Raw genomic sequence first — 12,658 nt, 5'->3', positions numbered from 1 at the left:
ATGTATTGTGAATATTCACAATATGATTTCTTCTTTAGATTCCTGAAACATATTCAATTAATTTAGAAATTTCATCTCTTTAGTTTGTGTACGATATATTTGTACTACCTATTCTTTTATTTGTATTATTATGTAACGTTACGTTCTTTGTTTAGATATAGTTAACACCAATTTCGGACACACATTTTTATACATATTTAATATTAAACTATTATAATATGTATGTTCTGTTTTATATCATCTTTAAAGCTTTTGTATTATAAACTATCTAAAAGTCACTGTAGTTGCACAATAAAAATTAATCTTATTTTTACGCACTGACATTGACATAATCAGTGTAGCTACCTGAAACGTCACAGACTGTCAAGTTAGGCCTTGTAATATTATTTAATTTCTAGTAATATTTGTGTATCAATTTTACCACAAACATTAATAATATATATAATAGGTATTTACTTCTAATCTAGTGACAATTATAATACACACCTATTGTAATTTCCTCATTTTTTGAAAATTATCATTGTATAGTATGTTTCCTATGTTTTTTTTTCTTACTTAATTTAATTTTTCGTTATGCCGTAATTAATTTTTTTCTGTTTTATACTTCTATTTGTTTTGGTAATCGATATTGAAAATGTCAGCTGGCAGGACAATCAGAAAGGATTTGAAGTTGCGTATAGTATTAGAAAATTAGAATTATTCAAAATATTAGCATTAGTTTAAGCATTTGAAAGAAAGAAAGAAGAAATAAAGAAAAAAACATTTATTGACATACACACATATAAAGAAAAAATTTATATAAAAAAAACATAAACAAAGAAAGATATAATAATAACGAAAAAATATATATATATATGTAATGAATATAAAACTTGTGTGCAGTCAAAAGGAGACAGCTCAGGCTATGAGAGATTTTTATCCCTCTGCTGATTTTCAGCTGTCTCCCTTGTAGTCACGCAATGACAGTATCAACTAAAGTGATGATCTTAAACAAACTATCAACTTAAACATAAACATACACATAAACATTTGAGGGGTACGGGACGCGAGGCGATATGAAAAAAAAAAAACAGGTTTCGCGCGGGGCGGGGGGGCGCGGCCGCAAAGTGGACGTGGACATAACGGAACACCGTCGACGTCAGTGTGATCGTCACCGCACGCTCGTGTAGATTGCGTCACGTTGCGTCATTATAAACCTATTATGTTACTTATTCTGTGACGTGTTATTACTACCTTAAAGTAATTTTATTTGCTTACATTAATTGTAAAAAACAATAAAAAGTGAACAACAAACATAGTAAAAGCAACATAAAAGAACTACCATAGGTTAATTGAGAAAATTATTCCATATTTATACACTAAACGATATTCAGCAACACATAATGCAAATGTCCTGTGCTACTGTAAGGTATGTTATGTATTATTTTATTTAGTATATCTGTTAATTATATATAAAATTTAATTATCAACTTATTTTAGTCAAAGAATCTGTTTGTGTTATATATTATTTGATTTGAAATATGCATATTAATATTGTAATCGTATTTTTGTATGTATTTTCAGGGAGTGAAACATCATAGGCGAGTCGAGGCAATCCGGCATCCGTGTTCAAGTAAGGAGCAACTTCCATATTGCCAGATGGCCATAACCGATAGGCAAGTAGTTAATCAAATTAAAAAATAATTATATATTAAATACCTAGGTATACTATACGTAATATTAATAAATAAAAATTTTAACAAAAAGAAAAACCGACTTCAAACAAAACACTATTTTAAAACAAATGAATATGCACGAAAAAGTAATCAAAATCAAAAATCATAATCAAAATCAAAATAAACTTTATTCAAGTAGACTTTTATAAGCACTTTTGAATCGTCATTTTACAATTAAGTGAAGTACCACCGTATATAATACACAACAATTATAACTACATGATATAATCGTTAATCGACTTTTAAGTAGTCTAATATTTTTCATTTCATTTAACTTAGGAAGACTCTAAAAAATATGTTGAATACGCAATTATTTTTATTACTTTTTCGTGCATATTCATTTGTTTTAAAATAGTGTTTTGTTTGAAGTCGGTTTTTCTTTTTGTTAAAATTTTTATTTATTTTTTGATTTTAAGTGAAGCTGATGTTGACTAACTATTTTTTTTTAATATGGATAGATTAAGCGTTCCGTTTATATGAGTCAGAAACTACTTCGAGGACAATTTCAAAGGAAACTTGCGAATAAAGCAAAAATAGACTTTCGAAAATGCGGATTCAATACGTCACGCGGCGTAAACTACAAGGATCCCTCGAAAGAGCTGTAATCGAACTCAGCAAAAAAACTTTGAAAAAGACCAACTATATTTCGTACATCATATGACATCACATCACATACACAAAATTTGATTAAAGATAGTAAGAAATTCTGCCCCATATCGCACCCTAAGGAGCCGTATAGGAGTTCCATCACTACATAGTATAAAACAAAGTCGCTTTCTCTGTCCCTATATCTTTAAATCTACGCAACGGATTTTGATGCGGTTTTTTTTAAAAGATAGTGTGATTCAAGGGGAAGGTTTGTGTATATAATACATGAACAATATAGTAAAGAAACACTGATAATTTTAGAAGTTTGCGATGTGATGTCGTAAATACACAAATTCTGTAGTATATTTAGTATCAGTATTGCACCCGTGCGAAGCCGGGGTGGGTAGCTAGTTGATTATAATATTCGACTATGATAATTACGTAAACATAACCACATTACGGAAGGTGACTCAAATATCCAAATAACCTAATAAAAGATTCGACTGAGTATCGCTAACGTGCTCCTCAGAATTGTTCCGTTCCCTTCCGTTCCGTTACTTTGTCATGGATTCTGTGCTCAGAACCTTACCAAACTTTCACCAAATTATCCTTGAAGTATATATTTTATAATAAAAAAAGAATTATCAAAATTGGTTAACGTGATTTTCAGTTATTCACCGATTTGTCGCGCATATACATAATGCAAATTTAAGACTTATGTCGTTTTCATATGGATACCATCATCGGAAAAAAATTAAAGAAAATGGGACCTCACGGGAAGCACTACCTTTCAAACAAAAAAAAAAATTATCAAAATCGGTCCACCCAGTGAAAAGTTATGAGGTAACAAACATAAAAAAAAAAAAAAAAAAAATACAGACGAATTGATAACCTCCTCCTTTTGGAAGTCGGTTGAAAAGGTTGTTGAATTAGAAAAAATAGTTGAGTTTAGTAACATTAAATAAAAAAATAATAATAAAAAAAAATAATAGTAATAATAAAGAAAAAAGTACCTACCTAGTATATACAAGTAGTACCTACTATAAATTATGTATACACTAGATCTATGTCTGCTTTTGTAAATTTAGCAGATGGGTCTTGAATTTTGTTTTCAAATTATTGATGTTTTGTAATATATACTTATTTATTATCTTCATATAGATATATATATATATATATATATATATATATATATTGTCTACTATTGGGACATGATTGCAAAAGTTCACGCGCTTAATAAAACAACTTGTTCGTAAGAGACCAGAAGAGAGAATATTTTATTTTAACTGAAAAATTAGGAGGATTAAGAGTGAGTGAGTGATTGAAATGACTGGTTGAATGACTGGTTGAATGACTGGTTGAATGGCTGGTTGAATGACTGGTTGAATGGGCGTTGAGTGGGAGTGCGGGCTCCTGCCGATAGGTGGTAGGCGGCGCCGACATATTCCCCCCGCTTGAATCGCTCGCGTTCAAGGGTTTTCTTCAACTTCAAGCAGGGGACAGATGCGCGCGAAGGCCCTCCTCACAAGTCCCCGCGCTGTCAGGCATTCAGCGACGCGTGCCACGCCGTCAGGTCCCGGGAATAATCTCAACACCCGACCCATGCGCCAGTGCAGTGGAGCTGCGTTGTCGTCGGCGAGAATGACTAGATCCCCGACGCGTAGGTTGCCGCGACTGGTTCGCCATTTGGAGCGTTGCTGGAGGTCTCCGATGGTGTCACGCTGCCAACGACGCCAGAAGTGTTGCCGTATTTTTTCGATCCTGGCGTAGCGATCTAGGCAGGTGAAATTCTTCTCCTCCAGGGATGGTGCAGGCAGTGCAGTGAGCGGCCGGTCAATCAAAAAGTGTCCTGGGGATAGAGGAAGAAGGTCGTGAGGGGATGAAGAAAGAGGGTATAGAGGACGACTATTTAAGATCGCCTCAACCTGCGTAAACAAAGTACACAACTCCTCAAATGTCAAATTTGCATGCCCCATGACGCGTTTTACGTGGAACTTGGCGGATTTAATGCCCGCTTCGGCTAGTCCAGCGAAGTGAGGAGCGTAGGCAGGAATAAATGTAAATTTTATATTTTCGTCGACGGCAAAGTCAGATAGAACGGGTTTAGTTTTAAAGAAATCTGTAACCTCCTTGGCGGCAGCTACAAAATTGCGCCCGTTATCGGAATATATTTCCGCTGGCTTGCCTCTACGAGATACAAATCGTCTTAGCGCTAACAAAAAGGCATCCTTGGATAGTTCGCTGACCGCTTCCAAGTGTACACATTTGTAACGAAAGCAGACAAATAAGCACATGTAGCACTTAGAAGCGGTTGCGCCGCGACCCTTTCTATTCAGTATCGAAAATGGACCCGCGAAATCTACTGCGACGGTGTGAAATGGGAAGGCTGGCATCACACGTCGAGAAGGTAGGTTCCCCATGAAGGGAACAAGCATGCGCGACACAGCTACGCACGGTACGTCTGGCTAAGTTCCTTCCCCCCACTGGCCAAAGAACTTCACGTATGGCAAATAGTAACGCCTGCGGCCCAGTGTGTAATTGACGCGTGTGCTCGTAACGAAAGTACAATAGTGTTAAACGATGCTTTCCGTCGAGTATAATGGGATGTTTTTTATCGTACTCGTATTTTGACGAATCGAGTCTTCCACCTACTCTCATCACCTGATTGTTATCTAAAAATGGGCTAAAAGACACAATATTGCTTTTAGGGCTGGTAGGCTGTCCCTTTAATAGGCAAGCGTATTCCTTTGGAAACGATTGCTGCTGACTAATTATAGCTAACTTCGTAAAATAATTATTTAATTCCGATAGTGATAAATCGCCTGTCAGTTTAGAGTTAGCAATTTTACTGTTATGAACAAATCTCAAAATGTATGCAAAACAACGTTTTAATCGTAAAAAATTGGAAAAATTATCAAATTGAATGAAATATGTTTCAATAATTGCTGAGTGTGATTTTAATTCTGGTAAATCGTGTTCAATATTTTGATTTTTAAGTGTAGGCCACTGAGATTCGTCCAGACTTAGGAACTCTGGTCCCGACCACCATAGTTCGGAATTTTTTAAATGAGAAGCGTCAACCCCCCTGGAAATGAAATCTGCAGGATTTAATTTAGTAGGTACATGCCGCCAAGACGAACTAAGCGTCTTGGCGGCATGTACCTACTAAATTATCGCATATGTCGACAACCCTATTAGCGACAAACATTTTTAATTTATTGGGAATGCTATTGAGCCAACCTAATACGACACTCGAGTCGGTCCAATGTATACAACGCGCAATAGGTAAGCGAAGTGACTCGAGACACGCCTTGCAAAGTTTGGCGGCTAATTGCGCTGCGCACAGCTCGAGCCGCGGTATAGTGGTAGGCTTGACTGGGGCGACCTTTGACTTCGCACACAGAAGCCGGACGTTGATATTGCCGCATGCGTCGATCGTGCGTAGGTATATACATGCGCCGTATGCGCTGATTGAGCTATCGCAAAAAGAATGCATTTCGGTAGTCATAGGATCATCACACGAAACGTACCTGGGTATTTTAATTGATAATAAAATGTCGAGAGCTGATTGTATGTGCTTCCACTCGTTATATAAATTATTAGGAATAGGTTCGTCCCATTCTAGCTTATGAATCCACATTTTTTGAATAAGTATTTTTGATTGTATAGTAGATGGAGAAAGTAAACCTAGTAGATCAAATATTTTAAAAGTTTTGGAGATTATTTCGCGTTTAGTAATAGTTTGACCTACATTTTTTGGAATTTCGCATGAAAATGTAAACAATCGGATTTAGGATCCCACCCTAAACCTAAGGTGCTCGTAGAATTGCTAAGACTTAAATGGTCGTGTAAATTAATGCTAGTGTTTTGAAATATAGTAGGTAAATTCGAACGAAATTTACGTGAATTGAAGCAGCCAGCGCTTAAAGCTGTTTGAACAGATTTTAAAATATACAGAAGTTGATTTTCTGTATCTGCGCCTGTGATAAGGTCATCGTTATAAAAATCACGCTGAATTATGGTTTTTATAGCTGCGTCCGTACACTCTTTACCTAACTGATGTAAACACCTCGTACTAAGAAGCTAGCGCTCACAAAGCCGTAGGTAACGGTATTTAATTGGTAGGTTTTTAGCGGCTGTGACTCATCGTCCCTCCATAAAATTAATTGTAGGTTTCGATCGCTTTCGTTAAGCGATATTTGTCTATACATATTCTCAATTTCTCCCGTGAGAACATACTTATGTAAACGAAACCTAATCAAGATGGAAAAGAGTGAATCTTGTATAGTAGGCCCTATTATCAGCAAGTCATTGACCGATACGCCTGATGTTGTGGGAGCCGACGCGTCGAATACTACGCGCAGCTTAGTGGACTCGCTGTTTTCGCGAAATACCGCGTGATGGCAAAGATAATAACTTGGATGTAGTCTAGGAGAGTGTAGTTCGAACAATGACCTAAATTAATATATTCCTTTATAAAAGAACTGTATATGTGTTTTAATTCAGGTTGTTTTCTAAATCGTCTTTCTAAATTATAAAATCGTTTCTTAGCTAAGGTTAAAGAATCTCCTAAGCAATCTGGTGACTCCTTAAGAGGAAGTCGAACACTAAAATGACCTGACGTTAGCCGCTCAGTGTGAGCGACAAAAAGTTGCTCGCATTTCCTTTGTCTTTCGATGTCACTTAACAGTGACCGCTTTGGTAAATCTTCTAAATCCCAAAATTTAGAAATTTGTTTGTCTAATAACTCACCGTCATTAGATGAAAAATTGCAATTGGTTTGCTTAGGATCACAATTCAATGAAATAGGACCGGAAATAATCCAGCCGAACTGTGAACTACATAAAAATGGTTTGTTTATGCCTAGGGAGCTGTGCTCTTTGCCTATAACTGCCCAGAATATATCGGCACCGAGTAGTGCATCTACCGGCGCGGGGTTATAGAAATTAGGGTCGGCAAGTTTGATATGGATTAATGTACGACTTTGGTATGCTACCCGTTAGTTCAGGCATAATAAAACACATTAGCGTAATATTAAAGTCGCTCTATAACGATTTTAATAAGACAATGCATCGTTCGTTGATGCTGTTTGTTGTCATGTTCCCTATACCTACGACCTTGATATCAGTCGGTGTAAGTTAAACCTAACTTTTGTTTTAACGACGACGTTAAAAAACTCGACTGACTGCCATTATCCAAAAGTGCGCGAATAGTCATGGCCTTTGAGTTGACAGGGTTGATTACGTCAATCATGACAGTAGATAGCATGACTTGTGTGTATGGCTGCCTAGAAAGGTGAACGTTTAGTTCGTCTTGAGCAGTCTGAACTATGGAATGTTGACTTGCTGACGATTCTACAACCTTAGGTATATGCAGAAGCGTGTTGTGTCGTTTCCCACACTCGCGACATGGCCCTAAAGTGCAGTTAAATAAGTTATGACCTTTTCAACCGACTTCAAAAAGGAGGAGGTTATCAATTCGTCTGTATTTTTTCTGAGACAATTTACGCATAGCTTAAGGTTTTGAGGTGCAGCTAACCTTAATTCGGGAGATTTAGCTAAGAATGAAGGACAAGTGTAAATAAAATGATTGCCCTTACATAACAAACATCTATTTTGTTTAATAGTATTGGTGGGAGGCAGCCTTGTACACGAAAACGACTTATGGTATTTTGTGATATTTTTATTGTAGTTTGATGTACTACAGCTAGGTTTGGAAGTGCTAACCGACCCTTGTTTGCTTTTATCGTAATTGTACGATTCTAAAACATCAAACCCCATTTTCAAATTTCAAAAAATGAAATTTGAAAATGGGGTTTATTTGAGCGTTATTGTGGATAAGAGACTTAAATGTATCCCGAAATTCAAGCCAACGGAAAGCCGATCCGTCGAATTTAGAAATTTGAATGAACGACAACTTAACGCCCACGCAATGAGGTTGAGAACTACCACTTTGTGCATCTTCAAATGACCCTGATTGCGAATATTTGGAGATTATAACTTGAGCAGTAGCCATAGAAGTTTCGAAATCATTCTCAATTTCCTCGCGTATGTCCAACTCGACCTCTAACGAATCTGCACTTAAATATTCTATCTGACTTTGCACTTCGTTAAATTCACTAGCCAAAGATTCTAATTTGCTTAATTTTAATTTTAGCCTTAAAATTACAATTAAGCAAATTAGAGCCTACTTCAATATTGTTCAAACTAGATTGTTTCGTAAGAACTTGTATGTAATTTTTGAATTTAGTCAAACGCCCTTTAACACGTTTAATAATTAAATCTTTTAAAGAGGACATGATTTAAAACTACAAACTGTAATGAAATAATAATAAAATATCTACATACGCTCTGTATTCGCTGTACTTTACCGTCCGCGCGCTTGCTGCCAAACCTATTCACACAGTAGCTCCTAGCCGTGCTAATGAGTGCACGCGCAGTCGCTCACTCCGGAACGCTGAAATATTCGGCGTATTTGCTAAATATTTGCGTATGTTAAAATCTGCAACGGTTTGTATATAGGTTGCGGATGATTTTAAATTGATGATTCTAAGTGAAATGTTAAATCAAGATGAAATGATGTGAAAATGAAGTGAATGGTGAAATTGTTTAAAATAAATTGTAGAAATAACGGATCAAAATACTGTGATTGAATGAATTGTGCTTGAAAAATAGATAAAGCTATTATGTTAATGCAAATACGTTTGTTGAATGAATGAGGTGACAATAAAAATTTGAATTTGACGGTTATGAATTGAATACGTCAAGTTGATTGCCAAATTAATAGTTGAAATATGGATGAGATGGATGGAAAATGATTCGTTTTAATGGAAAAATGGTTGTGTGGATGGAAATATGATTGATTAAATGGATGATTATGTGGATGGATGTTCGAATAAATGATTGTTTGTGGGATTGGACACTTATCTGATGATGTGGCCTGCACGGATTAGGTTCCTGCGGTGCCAATCTTCTGTAGCTAGGATATCCCGTATATAGTGCTCCCGATAGCGTCGTGCCTGGATGCTGCGAGGTGCTGGTGCTGGCCCCGGCGATGTCGTTAAATATTAGGAGATATTTTGACCAGTTTTGATGTAAAATTCTTTGGAACTTAGCATTTGTATCAGGGGCCCCTTTAATAAGATCAAGATAAATATTGTCTTCTCAGTTGAAGTGGAGGATCAACACATTCAACTTGCAGGGCGTTGGTAGGAGAAGTCTTCAAGGCTCCTATAATTATTCTAAGGCATTTATGTTGAATTTTATTCAGTTTTTCGGAGGCAGATTTATTGAGTGGGTCTAAGACAAAAAGTCCATAGTCCAAATGACTACGAACTATTGCATTGTACAGTAGTTTGAGAGAATATGGGTGAGCTCCCCACCAGACACCTGAGACTGCTCTAAGGACGTTAATGCCTTTTTTTACATTTTTTGATAATATGTTCACAAGTGTGAGTGAGTGACAAATTCCGTTCAGTTTGTTGTCGAGTATTATGCCTAGAAATTTCGCCTTATTGACAAAGTTGATACGCCGATTTCCACAGAACAGGTCAAAGACGGGAATCAACCTTTTTCGTGTAAAAGTAACTGCCTGAGTCTTATCTACTGATAAAGATAAGCCATGGTCAGAGAGCCATAGGTCAAGATAATGTAAAGCAGAGTTTAATCGCAATGTTAAGTTTTGGACGGAAGAAGATCTAAGATATAATACAATGTCATCAGCATATTGAAGGATATTACAGAAGCTATTAACAGACAATTCGAAATCGTGAGTATAAATGCTATAAAGCAGAGGGCTGAGGACTGAGCCTTGCGGGAGACCTTTCCAGACGAATCGGGGGGGCAGAACGCAATTTTGGTGTTTAACAGAAATTGATCTACAAAAAAGCAGATTACATATGAAATGAGTAATCCTCGGAGGGATACTCAGCTGTTGCAATTTTTGCCTGAGCACCGGAAGAAGAACATTATCATATGCAGAAGTAACATCAAGAAAAACACCCACAAGGTACTCTCCGTTAGAAAAGGCTATTCGAATGTCTGTCGTGAGAATGCTGAGACTATCGAGAGTACTCAAACCCTTTCGGAAGCCAAATTGAGAGGGTGAGAGAATATTCCTGCTTTCCATTATCCATTCCAAGCGGTTTTTCAGGAGATGTTCAGTCACTTTTACTAATGTAGATGATAAAGCAATGGGTCTATAAGAACTTGGGTCCAATGGGTTTTTCCCAGGTTTAAGAATGGGGATGATAATTTGGGACTTCCAAGATTTCGGGACGATTCCTGCTGAGAAAAAAGCATTGATCAAGCTCAGATAGACGCATTTAGCTTTATCACTAAGGTTAATTATAAAAGAGTAGGGCACTCCATCTTCCCCGGGTGACGAGTCCTTAAGTCCCTTTAAAGCTGTATGGAGCTCTGACAGAGTAAATCAAAAATCAAAATCAAAATAAACTTTATTCAAGTAGGCTTTTATAAGCACTTTTGAATCGTCATTTTACAATTAAGTGAAGCTACCACCGGTTCGGAAAGTAGATTCTACCGAGAAGAACCGGCAAGAAACTCAGTAGTTACTCTTTTTTAACATTTAAAAAATACAACGTCATGTTAATTAAATACAATTATTTCAATTAATGTATCCTGCTTGGAAGTCAACAGGTATTAACTCCACGCTTTTTTATCATCAACAAAATCTTGTATCGAATAGTATACTTTTTCTACCAATGTATTTTTAACAAACGATTTGAATTTACTAAACGGCAAAGTTAAAAATTTCTGCGGAATTTTATTATAGAAACGGATACCTTGCCCCAAGAAGGATCTATTGACTTTGCGGAGTCGGAAACTTGGCGTTATAAGTTTATCCTTACTTCTAGTGCATATACAATGATTATCACTGATTTTATCAAAGTGATCAATGTTACTGTGAATATACATGATATTGTTGTAAATATATTGCGACGCAACAGTAAGTATTCCTACTCTGTTAAAAACATCCCGAAGAGAGTCTCTAGCTCCAAGATTATAAATAAACCGAATTGCTCTCTTTTGTAAAATAAAGACAGATTCAATATCTGCAGCGTTACCCCAAAGTAATATGCCATATGACATAATACTGTGAAAATAACCAAAATAAACTAAACGAGCGGTATCAATATCAGTTAGTTGTCTAACTTTTCTAACCGCGTATGTTGCGGAGCTGAGTCTTCCTGTTAGGGATGATAAATGAGAAGTCCACTGAAGTCTGGAATCCAATTCTATTCCTAAAAACACCGTAGTATCAGCTACTTCAAGACGGTCACCATTTAAAGATATATTATAATTTTGCTTGCTAACATTAGGTAGGGTAAAAACTACACATTTTGTTTTTTGAGCATTCAAAACTAAATTATTTACTGTAAACAATTGTGTATCTGTGATAATGCACCGTTCACATCGTCATAGTCATTTTTTTTCCTGTCAACCTTAAAAATCAGCGAAGTATCGTCAGCAAACAACACTATATCACAAATACCCTTAACATAGAAAGGAAGATCATTTATATATACTAGGAATAGAAAGGGACCCAAAATTGAACCTTGCGGAACTCCCATTTTTAACGTAGATCCAGAAGACTTTATTCCATTAATGAAAACTTGCTGGATTCTTTGACTTAAATATGAAGCGATGAGATCAAGAGCTTTACCTTTAACACCGTAATATTTGAGCTTATAAAGAAGCGTTTCGTGTTCTACACAATCGAATGCTTTAAATAAATCACAGAATACTCCAATAGCGTTCTGTGATTTCTCCCAAGCATCGTAAATATGTTTGAGAAGCGCAATTCCCGCATCAGTTGTCGAGCGACCTCTTCTAAAACCGAATTGCTCACCATGAAAAATAGCATTTGTACCGAAATGGACGAGAAGTTGATTTAAAATAATTTTTTCGAAAATTTTACTTAAGGATGGGAGTATTGAAATAGGCCTGTAATTACTGGGATCGCTTCTGTTTCCAGTTTTAAAAAGTGGTAAAACTTTACTACATTTTAACAAGTTAGGAAATGAACCCGTGTCCAAACCCTTGTTAAAAATTACTGCTATATACGGAGCAATATCGTATATGATGTTATTCAAAAAAATTACCGAAATGGGCTATCCATATCATCCAATGTAGATGTTGGTTGCCGTGTTAAAAAGCTATCCTGGCATGGTACAAAAGGAGGTGCAAGCTTGGCAGCAAAATCATTCAACCACATGGAGGGATTATTGGCATTTGGATTTTCTGAGTTAAGGGAACGACGAAATTTTTTAAGGTTTGTCCAAACTAATTGAGGTGGAGACCGAGGATTGAGGGATTCACAGAAGTTGGTCCAAC

At 36.4% G+C, this 12,658-nt stretch overlaps 1 protein-coding gene across 1 annotated transcript; it reads right to left on the bottom strand.

The window, feature by feature from the left end:
- Positions 1 to 3,772: 3,772 nt before the first annotated feature.
- Positions 3,773 to 4,723, bottom strand: LOC124542581. Its single transcript, XM_047120516.1, has one exon. It carries the CDS (start codon positions 4,721 to 4,723, stop codon positions 3,773 to 3,775), a length of 951 nt encoding a protein of 316 aa, XP_046976472.1.
- Between the last annotated feature and the right edge of the window lie 7,935 nt (positions 4,724 to 12,658).

Source organism: Vanessa cardui, chromosome W (assembly GCF_905220365.1).
Source record: "Vanessa cardui chromosome W, ilVanCard2.1, whole genome shotgun sequence".
Taxonomy (NCBI): domain Eukaryota; kingdom Metazoa; phylum Arthropoda; class Insecta; order Lepidoptera; family Nymphalidae; genus Vanessa; species Vanessa cardui.
This window is presented reverse-complemented; position numbering and strand designations above follow the sequence as displayed.